The 24232-nt window shown below is 37.0% G+C and overlaps 4 protein-coding genes across 7 annotated transcripts; 1 reads left to right on the plus strand and 3 right to left on the minus strand.

Moving 5' to 3' along the window:
• Positions 1-2611: 2611 nt before the first annotated feature.
• LOC121321528 (voltage-dependent calcium channel gamma-like subunit) lies at positions 2612-5841 on the minus strand. Its single transcript, XM_041260513.1, has 2 exons — positions 5081-5841; positions 2612-3445 (listed from the first exon to the last, which is right to left on the minus strand). Exons 1-2 carry the CDS (start codon positions 5099-5101, stop codon positions 2870-2872), a joined length of 597 nt encoding a protein of 198 aa, XP_041116447.1. The 5' UTR covers positions 5102-5841; the 3' UTR covers positions 2612-2869.
• Positions 5842-7524: 1683 nt separating this feature from the next.
• Positions 7525-11681, minus strand: LOC121322354 (acyl-CoA-binding protein-like). The gene is made up of 4 exons (XM_041262198.1): positions 11558-11681; positions 8838-8955; positions 8520-8582; positions 7525-7862 (listed from the first exon to the last, which is right to left on the minus strand). Exons 1-4 carry the CDS (start codon positions 11564-11566, stop codon positions 7789-7791), a joined length of 264 nt encoding a protein of 87 aa, XP_041118132.1. The 5' UTR covers positions 11567-11681; the 3' UTR covers positions 7525-7788.
• A 222-nt stretch (positions 11682-11903) lies between these two features.
• c10h2orf76 (chromosome 10 C2orf76 homolog) lies at positions 11904-16500 on the plus strand. Of its 3 annotated transcripts, XM_041262196.1 has the most exons (6): positions 12276-12383; positions 12694-12834; positions 13240-13290; positions 15242-15279; positions 15601-15682; positions 15814-16500. In XM_041262196.1, the coding sequence occupies exons 1-6, from the start codon at positions 12374-12376 to the stop codon at positions 15888-15890; spliced, it is 399 nt and encodes a 132-aa protein (XP_041118130.1). In that variant the 5' UTR covers positions 12276-12373; the 3' UTR covers positions 15891-16500. The 3 variants fall into 3 exon arrangements, with proteins under 3 accessions (XP_041118131.1, XP_041118129.1, XP_041118130.1); XM_041262197.1 differs by lacking the exon at positions 12276-12383 and adding an exon at positions 11904-11992 and having other exon boundaries at positions 15601-16500; XM_041262195.1 differs by having other exon boundaries at positions 12272-12383; positions 15601-16500.
• Positions 15630-24203, minus strand: LOC121322351 (metalloreductase STEAP3-like). Of its 2 annotated transcripts, none has more exons than XM_041262193.1 (5): positions 24119-24203; positions 20794-21274; positions 20157-20684; positions 19031-19195; positions 15630-17628 (listed from the first exon to the last, which is right to left on the minus strand). In XM_041262193.1, the coding sequence occupies exons 2-5, from the start codon at positions 21253-21255 to the stop codon at positions 17329-17331; spliced, it is 1455 nt and encodes a 484-aa protein (XP_041118127.1). In that variant the 5' UTR covers positions 21256-21274; positions 24119-24203; the 3' UTR covers positions 15630-17328. The 2 variants fall into 2 exon arrangements, with proteins under 2 accessions (XP_041118127.1, XP_041118128.1); XM_041262194.1 differs by having other exon boundaries at positions 24114-24170.
• Between the last annotated feature and the right edge of the window lie 29 nt (positions 24204-24232).

Below are 24232 nucleotides of genomic sequence, written 5' to 3' on the forward strand. Positions count from 1 at the left end.
TTAGGTGATCCTTTTTTCAGGTGTCAGGTTGACAAGGCTTTATAAAATAATTATCAAATATGTATTAGCTTTATAAATCTCTGTTAGACTGGCCAGTCATTTAAACGTTGTTGAGGGAACTTTGTACTTCTTCATTTTAGCCCATCTGAAGTGTTGAGTACCAGTTCGAAGGATTGGTGCTGTGATGGATTAGTTTGGCACCTTGCCCTCTTTTCACTGATGTCAGAAAACCATAAATAATGTTGAATGTTCTTGGAAGCAACATACCTGTGTCCGAAGCAATTGGTGCAAATACTAATTTATGAATTAATATTAATGTTTGCATATGCTGGTGATCTCAGCAGGCCCCTTCCCCTTGTAAAGACAGATGGTGATGTTTTGAGAAGCCATTGAAAACAACATGTATATCTGAATGTTCCTATCTTGGCCCAAAGCTTCTAGCCCTGTAAGAGCATTGTAAGAATCACCTTTGCAAACTCCCTTTTGTTCCCAGACACTTTTGTACTTGGGGTCAAGAATGGTTCTACTCTAGAGAGGGCTTATGGGGAAACCAAAACAATTTATACCCACACTCTGTATATTGTGTTTCAGTTGTCCGCTTAGCAAGTGGCTATCAATCGGCAATACAATACTGTTTCCAAATGCCTGCCAGACGTCTACAGATCATAAGTTTTCCTAAATCGTGTTAATAGCTGTGTTACAAAACCTGAAAATGCCCCTCTGCCTATAGCCTCTACTATGCCGCTGTCCTTGCTACCTGTATTCGGTGACACAAGCTATTGTCTTTTAGAGATACTGCATTAAGAGTGTAGACATATTTATGTTGGTAAAAATAAGTTTTATACTTGTAGTAAAATACTGTGTGTCTTCATACTGTACTGTGTGTATGTTTGTTTTTTATTAGTAATTTATTGACATACTTTTATTTTACATGATGAATCGATCTTTTGGGAGCAAAGTTTAAACTTAAATTATGTATGAATAATTTGCAAATGTGTCATGTAGACTAAGCAACTAACAGAAACTAACATCTAGCTTAGTAAAACCTGGTTGTTTTATGATTTTGGATTTCTATAAATAAAAGATTTAAGCCAGTTTTACCAATAAATAGACTTTAGCTTTTGAAAGAACACTACATTATTACTGTCTTTTATTGTTATTTTATCCAGAGGAGTCAAAACATGTGCTTTAATCTTCTAGTTATTTTGTATGAGCTTTGAATAAAAGCATATGCATTTTTAATATTTAGTATTAATGAAAATATTTGCAGTTTTGTTATCAGGGTTTATGCTTAAGTTTGATATTTAATACTGTGTAACTTAAAATAGTTGCTTTGATTGAATTATGTTGATTTATATTGACAAGATTTTAAAAAACAAACCCAATATATTTTCATTCTACTTCCACTAATGATTTATTTAGAGATGTCACTTAAGTACCAGTGTTCATCATAAGGAGAGATGTGTTGATATATTTTACTGTTCCACAATTAAATTCTATCTGTACAAGTTCCTCAATTAGTGCTGCCCTGCTGGTGGCACATGCCAGTTGGACTCTCATGCTGTATTTCCTGCTTCAGCCTGAAATACCATAATGATGTCCGGATAATATGATAACATCGTTCAGGAGATCACAAATGCAACTTGATATCAGATTATTCTTGATCACATTTGCAGGAAATACATTTTTTAAAGAAACAACATTAAATATCCATTCAGCAGAAAACACAAACCAGATCTGTGTCAGTCTGGCTCAATAAGAAAATAATTTTCTGTGTGATAAGGTTTATTATGGTTCTATGGCTTTCAGTACAATGCTTTAACAGGAACGTTGTCCTAATGAATGCATTTAATAGCTGTTGTTCTGTTTACCTTTGGGCTTTAACAACATAGGCCATATTGAAGGCATTATGACAGATCAAAGTAGCAGTATTGCCAAGATCAGACTGATATACATTAACCTTGACACAGATAACAAAAACTGTAGCCAGGTAATTAACTATTGCAGCGCTCTCATTCAAAAAAAATAAAAACAAAAATAATAATAAAAAAAACTTTTATTCAGATTTATAGTTAATTTAATAATAAAAAAACTGCACATCTGTGTTTTAATAGATTTTGCTATATGAGGTCATTGTAAAATTAAAGAAAAGAAAAAGCTACTCAGAACTTTTGTGTTTAGTGATAGCTGTGCAACCTTTCCTTAACTGCACTTGAATTCAATTGACAGGGAAGACCGGCTCGGATTCTGGTGCCTATATTAATCCAAGCCATACAATTTAATTTGTTTACATAAAAGCACAATCACTGGTTTACCTGATCAATTTCTTCTAAAGTAAACACTAAAATGTTCACAAAATTCATGGCAGCTACAGGTCTCTAAAGTGGAACAAAAATGCCCTTCTCAAATGTTTGCATATGCTAACACTGACAATAACACTGAAAGTTCATATTCTGATGAATGTGCAAATGTAATTTTGGTTGATCTACATCTTTCGACATCTATTCAGTTTGCCAGGTGCTGTTTTCATATATATATATATATATTATATATATATATATATATATATATATATATATATATATATATTTTTTTTACTTAACAACACCTGTCAAACTCAACAGTCAAAAGATGTTATAGTACAACTCGTTTTGTGACATTAAGTTAGATTTCCCTTTCAGGAGAGCACACATTTAAAGTTCATTCCTTTCCTAAATAAAAGCAAAATACTGCCTGTGCTCATGAAAATAAATGTTACAAAAAGGAATTTGGATGACGTCAGTCCACATTTCCATTTTTTTTATACACAAAAATAATTTGCCTAAATCTTGAGCAAAACTTTATCTAACCCACAGGAACTGAGGTTATTCTACATCTTCCCTGGGTGAACTATAGGCAGCTGCATTAAACTATGAATGTGAATGCCGCTAATTCCATTTAGAAAGAAGAGAAACACGGCAGTGAATTGGCACCAGTAGGTTAAAGTAAACCCCATGAAGGAGACCTGATTCCACAGCCAGATAACAAAACTCAGCATCCCAGCAGCTGACAAAGCAAAGGACAAAAGAACAAGCTGAGATCCGAAAGACCACTTCTTCCTGGAATGGGGATCTTCACAAACTTGGGAGACGATCAACAGCTCCAGTCCAAAGATAGCCGCTACAACCCCAAAAGAGACAGCTGTTCGGGAAAATATAAGTCCAACTTGCAGTCCATGAATACTGGCCACATTCAGATCTGTAGTGCAATTGGGGACACCATGCTGCTCTATGATGCAAAAGTGCCAAAGTCCAAATACTTTGGCATTAGCAAAAAGCCAATGGCCATCACACACAGAAATAGAGGACAGTATGATCGCTAGTGCTATGCACAGAATAATTAAGCTTCTGGTGAAAATCTCAAGGAACTGCATTTTGGGTCTTCTGCAGGAATGCATCCTTTGTGTCTGAAAAAAACAAACAAACAAACCAATAAATATATGTATTACATTTGAATTGCAAAACATTTACAGCATGTTGTTATTCCAAATAATAATGAATTATTCTTAAAGTATACTGGAAGTGGTAAATCATCACTGCACATTATAAAAACATTGGGATGACTCACCTGGCATGCTCGCCTAAAAATGAATAGCAATGCTGACTTTTTCTAAATTCAAAATCTGTGCGATTGTCAGCAAGACTAGTCAATGAATAAGATCACTGGGAAATTGCGTTATTTGCTTTTTCCACATACTGCTATGGGTAGCATAAACAGTGTCCTTTATCAAAAGGAGCATTTTTGAGATCAAAACTTGAATTTACTTAAAAAAAAAAAAAAAAAAAAAAAAAAAAAAGTGTTGTTGTTATAAAATTCCCCAGAACAATGCTTATTCCTCCTGTACCACAGCTCAGCCATGCACAGAGCTGAGACGTTTCAAAACCTTTAGGACATGCCATCTGTCAAGAACTGTGATTAAAAAGAACTTAAAGCTACCAAAAAAACCCACATCTAATCTCAGATAAAGAGCTATTGACTCATATTTTTGGTTATGATTTTTTTCTGTCGTCACTGTATAACCTGGAAATCACAACAAAGCGTACAGAAGCTGAAAACAATTTCTTAATAGCTGTTAATTTACAAATAGGTTCCTGTTAGTAATATGAATTGCTAAAAAATACTGTGTTACCTAAATAATTTAAATACACGAGTATAAAGATGAAGGTGCACTATAAGCCTGACCTAGTGGTTTCTTTCAAAATACTCGGGATGGTTTTATTACTGTTTAGTGAACAAAAGAGTAATACTATAAATTTTCTTAAAGCCTTATAAGAATATGAAATAAGTAATAAATTGCAATTTTTTTTGCAATGGTTCAATTGGACATGTATGCCCTTTGATGGAAACAAAGGCTGTTATTTTATATATAAACCAGCAACTTATAAGGTGAGTGCTCTACCTAGTGGACAAAGCGTGCACTACTTTCCTCACAAATACTTATTTTAAAAACATATTAAGAATATCAGTGCTGACTGTATGCCACTTCAATCTATAGTACAGCAAGTTCAAATAAACCTGCCCAAGTACATTTCTTAATTCAACATAGGTTGAATTACCTTTTTAGTTTAAAGGGAAATCCATTTAATTTCATTTTGGTTTGCTCTTTTTTACTCTCTTTTTTACAAAGCCAAAGGGAGCATGGCAGCCAGGTTGCCTGGTGTAGACATAGCGCACCAGTTCCGGTTGGATTAATGCAGCCTGGTACAAATCATGGCATGTGCATTTGTTCCACAGTGAAACAAAGTGGTGGTGATGATCTGAGGCTTCTATAGACAGGAATGAAGTGGTCCACTGACCCCCCCCCCCCTACACAAGTATAGCATCTTATTAAATGAAAGAACAAAATCGACACGATTTTTTAAAATGATTTGTTCAAAGAAAGAATTGCACCTTCTATTTACTTTAGGAATGTTTGATAAAAGTTCTGAAACAGTTTAAGCTGTCACTTACATTGCAACTCCCCCTACCACCCCAAAATAGCATTTGATATGAATACAGGAGATGTACTGTATAGTACAGTACTTTAAACAAAATGCATTACCTGTATCTTTATGGCCGTCATGTTGTTCTCTTGCTGTGGAGCCGTCCTGTTCTTAAGAAAAGCCAGAAGAAAAACACTTGCGAATGAAATCTATGTTGAGAGTCAAAAGTTCAATGATACACTGAGTGTGGTTTATGATTAACAAACATGTAAGACAATGCAAGTTTAATGCTGATGCAGTGGAACAGTCCACTTTGCATTGTCCTTGTGCTGAATCAGCAGGAAGGGATATCAGTCTGCTGAGATTGTTAGCAAACTGATCACGAAGCAGTTTTAAGAGAGAAGGAAAGGGCTGGGCTGAAGTGAGAAGGGAACTCTCCCTCTGTGCTCACAGTAGATGTTTTGTTGTTTTTTACTCTCTGTGGTGTGGTGATTTGCGGAAGATGTCTGTTGTTGGGGTTCACTCTCCATTGACCATGTGTAATTTATTCTACTCACTTTCATGCATAAATAAAGTCCTTCTACAGTGCAGCCACTGGAAACACGAGCTGTAATCAATGAACTACTTATTATCAGTCATGATTTGTTAAATATACAGAGCAAATTTGGAGCAATGTTTTTTTGGGGGGTTTAATTAATATATGCTTGCTGTGCATTCATTTGTTTATTGTATGGTATATATTTATAATTTTCCTAAATGCTATTGTTTTTCCTAGCTAAATATATGAATTGAATTTAACACAAATGAAAAACATAAATTAGCTTGAAAAAAAGCTTTGACTACAGTATATCCATAGAGGAAAGGTTCTATTGGCAGAAGCACCATGAGTACAAATACTTTTGAAGCCAACCAGTCTCCAATCATCAAAAAAAGTTTAACTAAAAAAGTTATTTACAAGTGAGAGCCAAGGTTAAAATATACAGTTAAAATTCATAAAACATACCAACATGCAACAGCATGACAATAACAGGGCATAGTGATATGAAAATATATTTAAATCAGTGTTGCTTTTGTTGTTGTATTGAAACTTGACTGGGAAATGGGGGTTTAATATTGGTGACATATGGAGAATTAAAATACACTTTTTTTAATTGTGTCTATACCATCTTTTTTTTTCTCAGAATCAGAACTGTAGTTTTCCTCCATGGATGAGATTTTTTTTATTGTAATTGTAGATGGTTTGATGAACTGTGATGGGCGAGTGGATAATATATTTTGTCACCAGCCTCGCCCTTGGGTGTGCAAAGGCTACCTGGAAAAACACGAAAGGTTACATGCATCCCAGTACCGCAGCTAGGAAGTGGCTATGAGCCACGCCAGGGGAAAGAGCCCAGCCTCTCCAACCTGACCACGCACCCCACAGAACTAAATACAAACCGCTCAGCACTCATGTAAGGAAAAACACCCTAATCACATATTTTTTTGTTTTTAAGGGGAAAACCCAGGGAATGAGTAGCTGAGGACAGCCTTTCCTCCAGGCTCTAAGCGGTCGACTCCCATTTCAGCCACCCAGCTTTTGGCTTGCCTATGCTTGACTGAGCTGCCGAAACAAAACATGCAATATGAGAATAACACATTGAGCCTTTATGCGCTTGCTGATGATATGTTGGTTAGAGACGGATTCTCCTGCAGAAAAGCAACCAAGTTTACAATGCAACAGGTATAACAGAATGTAACCATTAATCTGTCCCATTGCAACACTCTAGACTTAGTGAGCATAGAGCAAATTGGTATTTCTCACATTTACATGGCACACTTACAGTGTTGCAAGGGGACAGCTTAATGGTTGTACACTGTCACTCAGGAAGGCATACCTCAGCCTGACATGGGAGTGACTTTGTTTTACTATTGTGCTTTTCATATGAATCACCCTGTTGCCAGTAACGTTACTCACTACTTTACACAATCTGTATTGTTACCTTTGCTTTTAGATTTGCCCTTCCTGGGTCATTTCACCAAAGGGTGAAATTGTTCCCACCCCTTTACTGGCTTATTTCCTGTCAATAACCAATCAACAACCAATCAGATACCGGGCCATATTGGACCACCCTGTCATATATTATTGCTTGCATAAACACCACATTTATTTGTATGCATCATCAGACTTGAGTCTGGGTGATGGAACACTATGATACCCAGTGTGAATTAAATCTTTATTGTCTTAGGTAGAGCAAATTACTTGAAACTTTGTTAGAAAAAGACTTTCCATGATCCAAGTTTTGTCTCCCCCCCCCCCCCCCACAGTAGAGTTACTCCAAATATGTAATTTGTTTTCTTACTTTATTGAGTTAAGTCCTTAGGTCATGAGCCGTATATAAAACATTACTAAGGTTTAACTTAACCAAAAAAAAAACAACAAAAAAAACACTACATGCAGATAACAGTTTTACATAATTCCTGCTTCCAATTTAAATTATGGCTCTCTGATAGTTCAAAAACACGTTACCTTAGAAGTAAAGCAAAATTAATCTTAAAACAATAATGCATCAACACAACAAAGCAGTAAAAAAAAGACAAGATTTATTTTGTCTTTAACAAATACGAGAACATGATCAAGTGGTTTGTTTCTACATATCATTAAACAAAATGCTGGTGGACAGCCTCTCAGAGGTGGTTCCTGTTTGGAGTTTTTTTTTAACAGAGTCACCACAGCACCTGTCATCTAACACGCAACATACCAGGGATATTCATTAAGGCAAATCGCACTGCAAAAAACAGACACAGAGGTTGCAGGCCAAGTGTTTGTTCTGATGAACACTGACAGTCTTTAAATGCCGTATTTTAATTTTAGTTCTTCAACTTTGGCAATATAGGCCTTCATTGCATCTTCCTTGCCCATTCCTGGTAAGCAAAACAGGAAAATCAAACATTACTAAAATAGGGTTGGAAAAAGTTTAAAAAAATAATAATAATAATATTCCATGACAATCTATACACCTCCCACACCGTCAGTGTAAGCTTTAATATGGGTTACCAGTATGTGAATAAAATCTCACCAGGCCCTGGTTGCTCACCGTGCTAAACACAATCCTGTGATGTTGAAGCAAGTGAAATGCTGCAAAGTTTGTGCAATCAGATAAATGAATGACACGTCCATATTATAATCCATAATTGATGGATACGAGTAGGTGCCATGTGTTGCAAGTACAGAACCCTAAACCGGCCCTTACTCTGAAATGAAAGATATTTTCTACTGGCAGAACTCTGGTAGGGTTAATCCCCTTTATCCAAACTTGTTCCACGTATATGAAATACACTACGACCTTGTTACACAGGAACGCTTAGCCACAGTTAAACAGTAAGAAAAATGCATTGCAGCCTGTGAGTGAGTTTCCCTGTGTGAAAAGGCCTGTTTAAATCTGCTCTCACAATTTCAATATAAATACGTCTTCTTTTATTGTTAAACCTCAATGTCTACAGTCACCTAGAAATGCATGTGTAGTTGCTTTGAGGTCATCACATTCTGAACAAACTCACACGCTTGTTTTCAATACAGACCTTTACGAGCCTCCCAGGCATCCCACTTGGCTTTTCCTTTGAAGTCCAACATGCCAGGCCGTGCTGCAAGAAAAGACAAGCAGTTTCATTCAAGCTTATATTGCAGCTGTGCCACCAAGTGAACGAATGCACACAAAACGCCCAGAACACCACGATGGAGCCCCTTGTGAACAACAGGGATCGTTTAAGGGATTTATCCCGGTGAAATAATTTGATAAAATGATAAATTGAGACGCAATATTTTTTCTGTCTTATGATGACTGGTTGAACGGTTCTATTTGATGCAAAATGCAGATCTCTCATAATGCAATTACATACCCGTGTTGACATCTCCAACTGTCGCTTGTTTGAACAAACTGTAAATCTCCAGCATTTCCTGGTCTGCGGGCTGAGATTTCAAATTCTTGACCTCCTCAGCAGCTTTATCAAAGTCGGCCTAAACAAAATGATGAAACAGAACATTTTACAAAGTACAGTAATAAAGCCTCTTTCAGGAACAGAGTTTATCTTTTAATCGTTTGGTGTTGAAAAAGTAATCAACATACGTCAAACCTAGAAATGACATAGCCCTTTAATGTAAGGTTCTTGCATCCATTCAATCAGTTGCTCTCTGGACCTGAAACCCTGAAGTGCTACAAATACAGCAGCTGCCCAATAGTTACCATGCCAAACAGAGCAGGCACTGACCTGAAAGTGTGCCAACTAGAACAAGGGTGACTGCAAAACACACAAAATCACTGTGTCAGGCAATAAGGCACAGATAAAACAACTGTCTAAAAGCACATAATACTGAAATCTCGCATGGTAAAATCTCAGAACGTTAAGCACTTATGCGAGGGGGTATCCTGGTAAACAGGAAGACCTTAGATCAAGCTTTTCAGACCACAGACTCAAAATTGCACCAGCTTTCAAGGTTTTTAAGAGTTTTTACGTAAACATGTAATACATTATCCTTTCATTTTTTTTAGCAGAAGATAAAAAGAAGCTTCGACAATAAAATGAAAAAAAAAATCTTATTATCAACTAACCTCCATTTCATATTCTGCAACAAACTGCTTATCAAGAGTTAACCATTAAAAAAAAAAAACACACACAGCAAAAATCTACACAGCAGCATAAAATCAGATTGCATTCTTCAGCTCAGGGTGTAGAAGTGTTTAGAGTCCCACATTTCACAAATCATGGAATTATATACATATATATATATTATATATATATATATATATATATATATATATATATATATATATATATATAAACATATATATAACACAACATAATTACCAAAAAAAAGTTATTTCAATAAAATAATATGTGCACTCTAATATGCAATATGAAAACATATCTGCTAGGCTATAATCTGGAAGAGTTACTGGACTGGTACGTCTACAAGCAATTGGACACTGGATCGGTTACGTCATTTAGCATCCGTCATCCGAAAAAGTCGTGCGTCATTCCATTACACACTAGATGCATTAACATCGAGCAGTGGAGGCGTTGTAATAAATATACCTAGTTTCATCCAAAAGTTGGGAAGCTGGCAATGAGCTACCGAAAATACTTTGCCATAATGACCTTCGACTCTGTGTCTGGAGCCAGTAATTCTGTCACTTTCATGTCTCTTTTCTGACTGTCAGCCCTGACCGCTCTCGGTTGCGCTGTCACGCTTCTTTCTGATATGTGTCTCCAGATTGGGCCATTGTTTCTTTACTTTCTCGACTACAATTTAAATAAAAAAAGTATATACTTGTAATAACCTATACTGCACAAAATCCACGTGTTTATGTATGATATCAGTTCAAAATGTCGTGTTTTTCAAAGTCTTTGTAATCTTTGTTGCATTTATCATAAAGTCATTTTTGTTTGGAGACACAATTCGTTTTTTTCCATGTTGTTCAGGGAACTGCAAGAATCCACGTGTCTTCCCAGTCGTTTTTCATTGGTCATTGTAATTCTTAACGCACGTCAAATCAGATCAAATCGAACTTGTTTCGATTCCAAAACTGACGCACCACCGTCGTACGACAATTACGGACATTAATTATGTTATTATATATCTTATATTTATAATTGTATTTATATCACCAGATTGGGTTTTCAGCAAGGCTAGAACCGCATCCATTCACAGCTGCGTTAGTTTGCATCACCGCCTGTGTGAGCTCACTGCGACCGGATTTGATACATTATTCTTTTCACTGCATATTACATACGATCAATATATAAAAATGAATGCGGGTAAAGCTGAACATTACTATATTAACATAAACCAGCACCCGTGTTAAGCTATTGAAAGAATACAAAGCGACTACAGACTAACCATAGTTACTGTTGCTAATGCCAGGAACAATGTACTGTGCCACTAGCAGCATCACGTGTTCTTTAACTGAACACTATCTGACCAATTCAGACAGTAACTACGGGTATTGAGTCCTCGCTTCTCCCGTTTACTTGTCTGTACTAGGCAGTTTCCGACACTTCATTTAAACGACTTGGTACTTTAGAGAAAGTTACTATACAAAATAAAAATAAAATGATTAAATAACCATATATGATTAAATAATATATAAAGATGATATATATATATTATATATATATATATATAGATATTATATATATATATATATATATAATCTATCACACACAACAACCCACCCACCACACACCCACTATATATTATATATATATATATATATATATGATTACATGTCACGGCGTACGTGCAGTGCCGCATGCGCACTCCTAATTAAACCAAGGTAAGGAAATTCAGACCCGTGCTATGCAAAATCTATACTACACAACATTAAAAAAGCAAAATGAGGATAACTGACTCGATGGCACATATGCCTTTTGACACCGTGAGTGTAAACCCACATGTCAAAAACAGACAGATGTTTGCACTCACTGCCTGACAGCTGTGCAAATACCTCGTGATGCTATATCAGAACAATGACCATTGTTCATTCACCGCCCCAGCGAGCACTAGAAGACTTCAGTGAAAAAGCACATTTCCAAAACAGTAACTTTGATTCTATTTTTACCTGAGACATGGTGCTTTTTTTTTTTTTTTTTTTTTTCAGAGCAGGTCCAGTTGAAATCACTTCTGTCTCTCAGGCAGCAAACAGACGTGACTAGCGTATTTCCTCACTACTTCTGAAACGCGTGAAAGGGGCGGAGAAGCGAGGGAGGACCCAACACGACACGCTTTCCTTATTGGTTGGGTCGATGGTGAAAGAAGAGAAGCAAGCAGCCTTGCTATAGTGCCAGCTGGGGTGATGAAACGCGACCAATGAGGTGAAGCGTAAATGCAACCCTGTAGGTGGCATACAAATGTAAGTAACTGGGGCATTCACAGAAACCAATAGTTCTGTATGTCAGCGTTCAAGCAATACCCAGCTCTTAACAGAAATGCGGAGATCCTGAGATTAAAGAAAGCACATAATATATCCAATTAACAGTACCGCAATTTAATACAGGTAATACGCAAAAAGAATATATTAAAATGACCAAAAGTGTTTTTTTTTTCTTTTTTTTTCTGGCATAAAACCATTAATTCAATAATAATTACTATAAGGACAGCAAAACGGTACTGTATTCTCAATAAAAAAAAATAAAAATAAAAAATGGATTTGCCACACCTCAAAATGCAAATAAACCAGCAAAGCTCTAACTCCCCCCAACACATGTTGGCGCTCCTATTTACAAACCAAGACGGCTTTATGTCCTAATCAAGCCTTATCTATGCTCTGCTCTGTGGTCGATTGCTTCTGGCTTTGGTGTCATTTGTATTTATTACGACTTGACAAACTCTACAATTACAACTACTAAAGCAGAACTAGCTTAGTCTTGTCAGTTAGATGTTACAAGGTAGCAATTTTAACGATGTTAGTTAATCGAATGATTTAGTGCTTTTCAACATATAGAATAGCATGTAGCTAGTATAGAACAGCTTACTCGCCTTGCTGTACCATAGAAATATTATTATCACAACTATGGTTTAAGTGCTTTAGAGCTATTTATAATGTCTAACATTAACTTGTCTTTCATAATGGTTAACATCACGTGTTTTATGTATGTATGTGTCTCTGTGTCAAAGTGTATAGCAACTTCAATCGAGTTGAAAAGTGTGTTTCTGATATAATAAGTATTGTGATTTTTTTTTTTTCTTTTAATATAGGCGCCTCTATGTCTTGCGAAGAAGTGGTGTTAACGGTGCGTCTGGTGCGTTCCTTTGAGCACCGGAATTTTAAACCTATTGTTTTCCAAAACGTGTCTCTGAACCAGACTGTGAATGCGTTCATTGCCTTTGTAAGAAATGGTAAGTACTGACCAACCTCAACAGCGAAGTAAAGACATTAATACGTCGTATTCAAGTTCGCATTTGCGAAATGAATGTACTTTTCCCTTCAAGTAGGCTTAGTTGCATGTCTGCCAAGCAGTTTTCTAAAAGGGCCAAAAAATAAAGCTATGTCGAGGTTTGGTGAATGTAAATAAAATATATTTTCAGATTTAAATTGACGGCTGGGCTGCAGGGTGAACTGTGGAAGTATGTAAATGTAATAAATAATTATATTTTACTGTAACATTGGACACTGTATTATGACGCTATCAGACAGTACATATGTGCATACAAATTATCTGTGGCAATGCATGCATGCATACTTAATTTTTTTTTATAAAGGGCCTTTACAATTATTTATACAATTAACTTCCTTTTCTCTAGACATTACTACTAGGCCAGGACTTCCTCCCCCATTTAAGAAGCATGAATATGGTAAGTTACTTCTTTTAATCCATTCCTGCATCTTTGTGACGTGTAGACAGACACTGCTGTACAGTTGGTTCCCGGTAAAGCAAATCTAAGAAGTCATTTTTCAGTATGATAAAGAATTAGTTTCACATTTGAAACTTGCTTTGCTGGTTTGTAGATCCTGACAAGTCTTGATAATGTTATTGCATTCAGTGACTTTGACCATTATTTGGCTTGGCAGGACCCACCTTTTCATATAAAGGCTGCTCTTTTAATGTGTGTGTGTGTGTGTGTGTGTGTGTATATATATATGTGTGTGTGTGTATGTGTGTATATATATATATATATATATATATATATATATATATATATGTATATATATATATAGTGTGTGTGTGTGTATATATGAGCAGGGAGAGGGTTCATTTCCTGCCTGCTAGAAAAAAAAATAAAACACGGGTCGAAATGCACATTTTTTTTTTTTTTATTGTTTAATTATCTCCCGCAACTGGGATGATTTCAAATTAGGACCAGGTGCAGGGTTTAAATAGTCAGCAGCCAGTATATTCAGGGCTGCTTCCGAGCAGTCAAAGTAAAGGTAAGTGCTGTGTTAACAGAGTTGGGTTTTGTTTATTTGTGTTTTGTGTTTATTCAAAAGTGCACGCATGCACTGCAAAATTCAATTTCCGTGTCTGAGTCTACGTTTTTAAAGGGGTAACTAATTGGTGGTGAGGTGCAATTCTATCACATCTATCTATCTACACTGAACAAAAATATAAATGCAACATGCAACAATTTCAAAGATTTTACTGAGTTACAGTTCACATAAGTCAATTGAAATTAAAACCATTAGGCCCAAATCTATGGATTTCACATTACTGGCAATACAGATATGCATCTGTTGGTCACAGATACCGTAAACAAAAAAAAAAAAAAAAAGGTAGGGGCGTGGATCAGAAAAACAGTCAGTATCTGGTGTGACCACCATTTGCCACCATCATGCAGCACAACACATCTCCTTCGCATAGAGTTGATCAGGCTGTTGATTGTGGCCTGTGGAATGTTGTCCCACTCCTCTTCAATGGCTGTGCAAAGTTGCAGGATATTGGCAGGAACTGGAACACGCTGTCGTACACGTCGATCCAGAGCATCCCAAACATGCTCAATGGGTGACATGTCTGGTGAGTATGCAGGCCATTGAAGAACTGGGACATTTTCAGCTTCCAGGAATTGTGTACAGATCCTTGCGACATGGGGCCTTGCAATATCATGCTGAAACATGAGGTGATGATGGCGGATGAATGGCACGATAATTGGCCTCAGGATCTCATCATGGTATCTCTGTGCATTCAAATTGCCATCGATAAAATGCAATTGTGTTCGTTGTGCGTAGCTTATGCCTGCCCATACCATAACCCCACCGCCACCCCACAACGCTGACATCAGCAAATCGCTTGCCCACATGACACCATACAAGCTGTCTGCCATCTGCCTGGTACAGTTGAAACCGGGATTCATCCGTGAAGAGCACACTTCTCCAGCGTGCCAGTGGCCATTGAAGGTGAGCATTTGCCCACTGAAGCCGGTTACAACGCTGAACTAGTCAGGTCCAGACCCTGGTGAGGACGACGGGCATGCAGATGAGCTTCCCTGAGACGGTTTCTGACAGTTTGTGCAGAAATTCTTCGGTTGTGCAAACCCACAGTTTCATCAGCTGTCCGAGTAGCTGGTCTCGGACGATCCCGCAGGTGAAGAAGCTGGATGTGGATGTCCTGGGCTGGCGTGGTTACACTGGGTCTGCGGTTGTGAGGCCGGTTGGACGTACTGCCATGGGATCCCTGGGATCTTTTATTTCAGCTCATGAAACATGGGACCAACATTTTACATGTTGCGTTTATACTTTTGTTCATTGTACAAACAATACACAATCATATTTAAAGTTTTTTTCTTTTTTTTTTCCCCCTTCCCTTTGTAGACACAATGAAGATCATTCATCAGGCACATGGAGCAAAGGTAAGGTTTGGCCATATATTTTGTTTTATTTACTGCACTGTACCAAAACAAAACATCTTTAGAGTAATATTATTTAATAAACAATTTTCTTTTGGCTTATGTACTGTATCAATTGTACTATATCAGTTGGTGAACCACAAGCAAAATAGTCATGTAGGTGGTTCTTTATGATCTGGGGAGTGATTTAAGGGATCCATTGAGTTAATTAACAAATCCATGTTGTTCAGTCATACATTTGTTTTGATTAAGTATAAAAATATCTCTCTTACTCTGCCAATTGGAATAATAATACAAAAAAAAAATCCCGTTTGGCCTTTTCAGACAAATGAATTAGTAATGAGTTTGGAAGATGATGATAAACTTCTATTGAGAGAAGGTACTACTTTGAAAGCAGCGGGAGTAGGTAAGAATGAATGCAATGACTGTACTATAGGTAAACTACTGTATGGGTGTGGGGGTTGTGGTATTAATTTAATTTCTTATTGAAGGTATTGATATACCACATTTTAATAATGACTTTTGTATCTCTTGTAGCAAATGAAACAGAACTAGCTTTCTTCTGGATGGAAGACTATGAAAGATATAAAGCAAACCCAACATCTATATGGTGAAAGGGACATACATTCAGAAAGGTTTTCAATTATTATTTTTGAATATTTAAGCTGGATTGATTCCCTTTATCAGTCAGTTAAGAAACTACGGCATTCAAACTAAGGAACACAGCCGCATAAAGTTGCCAAATTGTACCTGGCATTTGTTAACAGCTGTTAGTTTGTTTTTAATTGTGTGAAATGATTCAGCCTTTGGTTTTGACATGTGGTTATAACATGCATGCACATCTATTGAAGACCACCTATTTGTAGTTTAAGGGTAAGTTTTTAATTTTATGTGGCTTTTGTATTGCTTCATGTTTCCAAACCACAACGTGCCAATACCTCGGCTCGCATGCGTCTGATTCAGGATACTGGGCTGGAATCTACAGCTGCCTGTGTTGTTGGACTTGTGCTCCTGTGTCTGATGGCTGTTTGCAGCCTTTAAAATATAGATTTTTTTTTTTTTTTGCATGGAGAAGTGCTAGTTGCAGGTCTACATGAAGGCATGCAAAACGCCACTTCATCACAGCTTGCTTTTGAAGAGGTTTGCTGGAACAAAAGTGCCTCCAAAGTAATGTTTAATTTGATATAATTTTTTCAATACATTTCTTGTATGCCCCCCCCCCCCCCCCCAAAAAAAAAATATTACTACCCCTAAATATTTCCACAAAACATTGGCAAAAATTTCTGGAATCATTTAGGCTTTATTGGTATAATCATATTTTGGATTTGCAAACTTGTTTACTGAAAGATGATTGTCTATATTAATAGTTTGTAATTCATATTCCAAAAAATAAAAATCAGACGTATCAAAGTGCTCTCTATTTTATACAAAGTGCTCGTTTGATCAATGTGGATGTTCTTTAGTTATTGATAGTAAATGCTTATATGTGCAAGATAAAAATCAAAGAAGAATGCCACACCTTTGTGAACAATGCATGTGTATATAAAAGCAAGCTGTTTATAGCTGAAATGTCATTGTCAACAATGTAGACTGTAGCTTGACATTAAAGCTGTCTGATTTGTATAATGAAAATAATTTGAAATAATCTACTGTAATTCTTTGGGAACTGCACTTCCACCTGAACTCTATCAACGAGGAGGAAGGCTTGCTTTGTCTACTACCTTTTTTAAGGGATTAGCAATATTCTGTCATGGAAACTTGATACGTTACATTAGACTGTACAATGAAAGTGTAATATTTTTCGCCTTGTAACATGGTGTACATTAAAGTCATTTGAGTGGTTTTGACCTAGATATCAACATTAATACAGCAGACAGCCCAACTGCTACTTAAATTGAGTTTTAGGGGAGACTAGAAGCATGGTCTAGATTTGTTTAGCTGAGAAAAAAAAAAAAAAAGTGCTTGAAAACGGCTTTGGGTTTTTGACAACTGGGACTACTGTAACAGTGAGTGGGTACTGTGTGTGTGTGTGTTTAGCACACACTGTTTCTGTCACACATTGCTTGTGTCCTCATTGCTGAAGTCTTCATTGCAAAGACCTGACTCCTCGGATAACTGGAACCTGACGAGTCGTCCCTTTTCCCAACCTCTTCGGATCTGTGTCAGCCTTGTATTCACACAGGGTAACTGCAGGCACACTTTACAAAGCAGGACAGCACAAGGCACAACCAAAGCAAGTGTGAATGTTGGAGGCAGGTAGAATTTGTACTGGCTTCGGTCAAAGGCTTTTTTCCACCCAAAGGTTAGTGTGTGGAGTGTGGCTATTACCAAGGCAGTGTATCCCAATTTGGACTAAAATATAAAAACAAAATTAAATCATTCATAATAAAGCAATTAGAACATAAAACTATAAGACACTAAAATCAAGCAGACAAACATTTACTAGTGCATTGTTCTACCTGACTACCTTTTTTTTTTTTTTTTTTTTTTTTAATTTAATTTTTTTATAGTTTTACTTAACATTGAATCTGATTTTAAAAATCCCCAAATATGACAGAAAAATCAGTTTTGGAATTGGTGAAAGCTAATTTTTTTTTTCTTTTTTCATCTGACCTCTTTTTAACTTGTCTGTTTCATAGCACTCAAGTACAGAATATTAATTCACAAGAGGAGTTGAGTTCTCAAATGCTAAAATGAAAAATAAAAATGTAAATGTTATTTTGGCAGAGCAGGAAAGACCGAACCTTCAGGTGTAATATGACCTACAAGCTCATGTGAGCTGTATGAACTTGTAATTCAGTTATAATTCAGAATATTGAAATTACTTTTAGACCTCTATAAGGAAATGCTTTGCATCACCTCATATTTGCATTGTTAGAGCTTCCACTATTGATGAACATTAAACCAAAACATTTACAAAACCAAGAATTTGAATAATTGCTCTACTAAATTAATCCTGGGAAGGCAGGTACCCCAAAAAATTACTGTGTGCACTTTGAAGAATTGCTCCCCTTTACCAAGTCGGACAAGGACTTGCTTGGTATCAAAATAAAGGTCATCAATTCAAATGTAATTACATGTATGGATAACAAGTCTGTGGATTAGAGTGTAATGTGGTTCAGGGAATATTTCTGGTGATTCCTGCTTTGAAAGTGAAACATTGATACTATTCTCAAACCAGCTAAGCAACTGGGATACTTGCCCATGAAGTTGTATGTGCGGCTTGTAAAAAATACATTCCCTTTTACTGTCATCTTTTTCCACAGCGAAAGCCCTAGGTATGACAGGCAGTGCAGATTTCTTTGGCTTAAATCTTTGGCTTTGGAGTACCAGTATGTGACTAATCCTACACTGGGAGGATTAGCTGAATGTAAATACCAAGAAAAGTTCAAAAGCAGCGAGAAAAACTAAATCCCTTATAAATGGAACCATTATTGCGTGTACTCAATACAAACTAGTTTGTGTTTTGACAAAGACGATGACTAAGAAACTATACTGTAGTTGGTATCTTTCATTTTGACCATCCACTGATTAAAAAGTATAACGCAGTCAAATTCTTCAGTTCTTGAAGGTCAAAATGAGAGTATGCCTTTTCTCAAGGACGGGCGTGTCGCTATGTCGGTCTATTTTCATAACACTAAAGCGGTTTCCATGTCGTAAATAGAGTTTGGGCAGTTGAAGCAGCACATTTACAAAAACGTGTAAGCTTCTCTTACAGGGATGCTTAATGATCAAAAGACTACTTAAAACTCACCTGAATGAAGCTAAACTCTCTCCAGCTGAGGGAATTCCCAACTGAGGGCAGTGAGGTGACTGCTAGCAGGGAAAGAGCAGCCAGAGCCAGGATTCCCAGCGAGATGTAAAGTTCCATCCTCCAGACCTCCTCTTCCACCCAGGCGTTCTCTTCACCTTCCTTAACCTGCCAACAGAACCATCAGTGACTTCTGGAACAGGAAAGCATACAAACTGTCATTTTTAATCTTTCTAGGATTAAGTTCATTATATTAACACCCTGTGGAACTATTTTGCAGTAACTAATGTGGCCCACCAGTATAGGCATATTTGCAGCTCATTCCATGCAAATTTTTGGCTATTTTTCATTTTTATTTTTTATTACCACAAAGATGCTACTTGATACAGACATCCACACACTTTTAAATCATTTCTTTTAAATGTCTTGCAATAACATAGCTTTAATTCCTCTTTTTTAATGATTAGTAGTATAAATTATAGATTCCAAAATACAAAATAGTTTGCTTTTATTATTCTATACTGTTCTTTACATTTCCAATTGTTTTCATTGGGTTAGGGATTTTTTTTTTCTTCAAGATCCTTGCCATGTAATGATCTTTAAATGTGTCATTAAAATAAAATTCCACAAGAGGGCATAGCATTGTCTTGATGGATTAAAAATAAAAAAACATTATTTTTTCAAATGTCACAGAAAGCAGATTAAAAATGAATGCACTGAGGCTCCCACAGTGAGCAACATGACCTCTGGGGTTAGCAGTTCTTAAAATGTCAGGAAAAACAGAAGTCAAAGAAAGCATTAACTAAAGGAGATTGGAGCAGCACATATGGTACCAGTGTGCCTAAAGAATTTTATCACAGGTTTACCGCTTCATTTAGAGAGCTATTAGGATTTATAAAGAAATCACTGCATGTTAATTTGTAATAATCTTGACTGAATCTCAATAAAAGCTGTACTATTCAGATCTTTTTTTTTTTTTTTTTACATGTTAATACCTTGGTACACTGTATCATATTAAACTCATTTTACTAGTTCAAATTAAACTACAGGATCCCTCGACTGGGCTGCAACTGTATCCTGTGGAAGGGCTTTATAAAGACACCTTGCTAAAATGTTTGTCTACTTTTACCTGTCTAAAGGCCGCATTCAACAGCAGGTAGCGAGCGGACCTTCGCATTGGGAGGCACAGACTGTACACAGCATGCAGTGCAGCCGACAGAAAGCTCAGCAGGCCGATTTGCTTCCTGTGCTTCAGCCACTGGTCCAGCCAGTCTGGGAACTGCCTGTACTTGGTGTTGTATCGTAGCTGCAGAAAGGCTGCCAGGATTCCAGGCAAGTAAACCAGGGAAAGCATTACATAGGCCACACAGGGTAGCGTGAGGTTAACAAGTTCAATTGGCATTTTGTAAAAACAGTGCTCCCCCTTGGTTACGTAAGGATGGATCACCCTTCTGGTGAAGTTATAGGCATAGAAGAACACAAAGAGACCCAGGGAGAGCATCAGTGGGGTCTTCCAGGATGGGAAGAGGCGCAGAGGGATGTTTTCAATCTCTCTGGCAGACGAGAGTGAGCCCATATCCACAGGGATGAACCCCATACTCCATGCAATCTGACACACTGTATTTCTGGCTTCTCTGTTATCACTGCAGACCAGGACCTGTGGAGGTAAGAAGCAGGTGTGATTGTGTTTTAAAAAAAAAAAAGATCCCTTCTCCAAATCTATTCCGTTTAGTGAATTTATCCTACGGTGAAATGCATACAATTACCTGCTTGTTGCCGTCTTTTGGACCCCATTGCAAAGCCCAGGCTGATATCACGTTAAATCCCTTTACGACCATACATTTCGGGAACAGTGAGGCCAGGTACTCTGCATTTGATTCATGATGGTGGTTCAGCTCTGTGTTGTTACTGACGTCAATCAGTATTTTACCAGCAAGAGCCTCCTGTAAATCACACAGCGTGGAGTAGTGCTCCCGAAACACTGCCACGAAGATGACATCCGTCTTGTTTACAGCTTTTTCTTGTGTAGTGACTTCAGCTATAGCAGGAAACAGGGCCGTGCTTATTTTTGGATTCCGGCTTCCAACCACCACCTTAAACCCAGAGCACACAAGGCATGTCGCTAAAGAACGGGCAAAGTCTCCACTTCCCAATACCCCAACAGTCATACCGCTCAGCTCTGAGTAACTCTGGTCACTCTCAGACCTTCTTAACAGAGGTTTAGACATTTCTCCACGTGTGATTCCGCTTAAAGGAAAAGAGAAAAAAACAGCAGAATAGGAACATGCAATTCAACATTAGTGGTCCTTAACAGTGTGCAGCTGTACCATTTAAAATAAAAGGTCTTACAGGACAGACAAAAAAAAAAAAAAAAAAACTTATGTTATGTATCTGGTTTCTCAACAAGTTTGTATTCCCTTAATGATCTAACACGATACATAATTAAGAAACCAATTCAGAATGTTTAGTAATCTGAAGTACAGAATTATTAGTAATGTTTAAACATGTACATTGTCTGAACTTGTATGATTACTTAAATATACATTAACTAAGCAATGCCTTTGTTTAAGTGATCATGTCAAGTGGTGTATCAAAGTTCACTTTTAAGGTGTTTTTTTATGTTCCCAACACAATTAGATTCATCCCTTTTCAAGTTCTTGTTGCACTGGAAGTGTGCCATGCAAAGGAAGCAGTTTGGTTCAGCTACATGCACCCTTACTAAGGTTTGTTTTACCTTAGTAACATACTGGATTTCCTCTAGGATTCATCTGCAGCATTTACCAGAGCATAACATATTGTATTAACTTTTTGAAGCAAGCCCTGTGTATTCATACTGACGTTGCCGAGTTCATAACTCTCTGTAAGTTTTACAAGGCGATTCGAGTAGGTCAGATAAACAACTCCCCTGAAAGTGTGACAAAGTTACTGACTATCAAAATCAGGCAATGAGGAAATAATGATGTTATAAAATAACCCCCAACACTGTTGTAGAATTAATTTATGACATACATGCTTAAAAACAAAAGAAATGGAAGCTTGAACAAGGAAAAGCCTTGGCAAAGAGCAGGAATAGTCCAATGTGTGCCTTGGAGGGACCACCTTCATTGAAAGCCAGGTAGCATTCCATCCTAAAGCCTGCCCAATCCTTGGCCCCCTCTATGAAATTGTGTAGGCTGGAATTGATCCTGTAGATTTTATAAGAGTGCTAACAGTCATTAACAGCAAATCAGTCAACCCCATGTATCTGTTGAAAGAAGAGCTCAGGGAAGTAAAGCAAGTCCATCTAGTTTAGCTGCCTGAAGGGGAGGGCATACACTTTACTGTACCAGAGCCAATGTGATGTTTATCTGTACCACCCACTAACAGCAATTTTTATTCGGGCTTGTAATTAAAATTTGTTTTAAGAAGGATTTTTTTTTTTTTTTTAAATAAGATAACTGTCCCGTTAAACGTCCGTCATTAGCACTGAATATCAGTGTAGGCTCCTAGTTTTAATAGAATGAAATTTGAAAATAGAAGAGTTTTCTTATTAATGATCTCTTATTACTGACAAACAGAAAACTGATTACATGCTGAAGGAGGCAGACATAAAACAGATGGAAATGTCTCAAATGCATTAATCCAGACAATCTCTCTAGAAGCACAACTGTTTTAATAATACCCGAGTCACAGTCTGAGTCACATTCTCTGTATATGCAGGGAGGAAGAAAGTAGTAGTCAGATATTACAAAGCTTCCTCGGCCATTAAATGTGGTATTTGCAGTCTGTTTAGTTAATCTTACTTATGTCACTTTGCTTTCAAACTAATATGAAAAGCTGCTAGTACTGTACTTTCTGTATTTTCTGTGCTTTAGATGAGTTTTTGTAACATGTAACCTAACAGCGTCCTTCCCAAAGCACATTTCTTTTACCACTAAGTTATGGTAGCATGAACACTGTGGGAAGCATTGTGGTTTTTTTTTTTTTTTTTTTTTTTTTTTTTACAAAATGAGTTCAATAATCTCTTGTTATCTTATTTCGATACATTCTCCAGCCTTGACAGGTCTGGAACATAGTAGGCCAACTAATCTCTTGCGTTTTTCTACAACATCAATTAAAGTATTACAGTCTTAACTTTAGCAGAATCCTTAAAAAAAAAAAAAAATGTTGCTACTTATTCTTTTTAAAAATTATACCCATTAAATTGCAAACATTTTGGGGGAAAAAAAAATACAAAATCACACAATTTCATCATAGAATATACAGTTAATAAAAACGTACTTCTGCAAACATTTTTAGACACATTTCCACTGTTGTGAGGTGATAAAAACCAATTAATTTACAGCTATTGTGGGCATTGAGTTAATTTTGATGTGTTGGCAGCGGCTATATTAAAAGGTCATGATTACTGGTAACTGGCACATTACACATCCGTGTAGTCTGTCAAAGGGATGGACAAGGAGACGGCAGACAATCAACAACTTAGAGGACCCTGTCTTTCCACCACATGTGGAGTACCTCAGCATAGGAGTACTTCACAATAAGAGATGACAGAAACCGGAGGTCAGAAGTCTGCGCAAAATGCCGTTTCTCAGGCACACACACGATTGTTGCTAAAACTGTATGGCCAACGTAAGTTTTAGGTTTTTTATAATTACTTTATCTTATTTGTTCATACTTTGTACTTAATGAATATGTCATATGTGAACTAAAATTGGCACTGGGCATTAAATGATCAATCCTAACCTTGTCTTCACAGCCCAGAAATAGCACAAAGTAAAACGCTACCAGTTAGAGAGTTGCAATAATAAGCGCTCTTGTCTCTAGAACTTTTATTTCCAATTTTAGAGAGAACTTTTTTTAGATGAAACCCCCCCCGTCCCCGTCCCCCCAAAAAAACAAACAAACTGTCGATTCCTGCCTTGATCTTTCGTTTTGTACACTGAGCATACAAACTAATCTAGAGTACTTCCCCCAAACGAGACACAACCTAGAAAACCAGAGAGCATGAACAAATTACATATTTTAAAATACTATCCAGTTTAATTATCGTTTAACAAACAAAAACAAGTGTTCATTTTTTTTTTTTTTTTTACTGTTTACTCACATTACCTCAGCAGCGTGCTCTCGGCTCTTCCTCAGTTCGCTTTGACCTCCCCGGGCTCCGCCCACGCGAGGAAGGTGGAGCGGCCTCGCGCTGCATGCAGTAGTGCTGGCTGTAGATAA

The sequence above is a fragment of the Polyodon spathula genome, chromosome 10, assembly GCF_017654505.1.
Source record: "Polyodon spathula isolate WHYD16114869_AA chromosome 10, ASM1765450v1, whole genome shotgun sequence".
In the NCBI taxonomy this organism is placed as follows: Eukaryota; Metazoa; Chordata; class Actinopteri; order Acipenseriformes; family Polyodontidae; genus Polyodon; species Polyodon spathula.

What these genes read in the sequence shown, in the direction of transcription:
- LOC121321528 (XM_041260513.1), bottom strand. Translation starts at nt 5,101, where the DNA reads ATGACGGCCATAAAGATACAG. An exon ending in TGACGGCCATAAAGATACAG is followed by an intron (nt 3,446 to 5,080) that starts GTAATGCATTTT and finishes TGTTTTTTTCAG; the next exon opens with ACACAAAGGATGCATTCCTG.
- LOC121322354 (XM_041262198.1), bottom strand. An exon ending in AGTTGGAGATGTCAACACGG is followed by an intron (nt 8,583 to 8,837) that starts GTATGTAATTGC and finishes CTTTTCTTGCAG; the next exon opens with CACGGCCTGGCATGTTGGAC. An exon ending in TGCCTGGGAGGCTCGTAAAG is followed by an intron (nt 7,863 to 8,519) that starts GTCTGTATTGAA and finishes TTTGCTTACCAG; the next exon opens with GAATGGGCAAGGAAGATGCA.
- c10h2orf76 (XM_041262195.1), top strand. An exon ending in CATTGCCTTTGTAAGAAATG is followed by an intron (nt 12,835 to 13,239) that starts GTAAGTACTGAC and finishes CCTTTTCTCTAG; the next exon opens with ACATTACTACTAGGCCAGGA. An exon ending in ATCAGGCACATGGAGCAAAG is followed by an intron (nt 15,280 to 15,600) that starts GTAAGGTTTGGC and finishes TGGCCTTTTCAG; the next exon opens with ACAAATGAATTAGTAATGAG.
- LOC121322351 (XM_041262193.1), bottom strand. Translation starts at nt 21,255, where the DNA reads ATGTCTAAACCTCTGTTAAGAAGGTCTGAGAGTGACCAGAGTTACTCA. An exon ending in CAAAAGACGGCAACAAGCAG is followed by an intron (nt 20,685 to 20,793) that starts GTAATTGTATGC and finishes TTACCTCCACAG; the next exon opens with GTCCTGGTCTGCAGTGATAA. An exon ending in TGAATGCGGCCTTTAGACAG is followed by an intron (nt 19,196 to 20,156) that starts GTAAAAGTAGAC and finishes TTCTGTTGGCAG; the next exon opens with GTTAAGGAAGGTGAAGAGAA.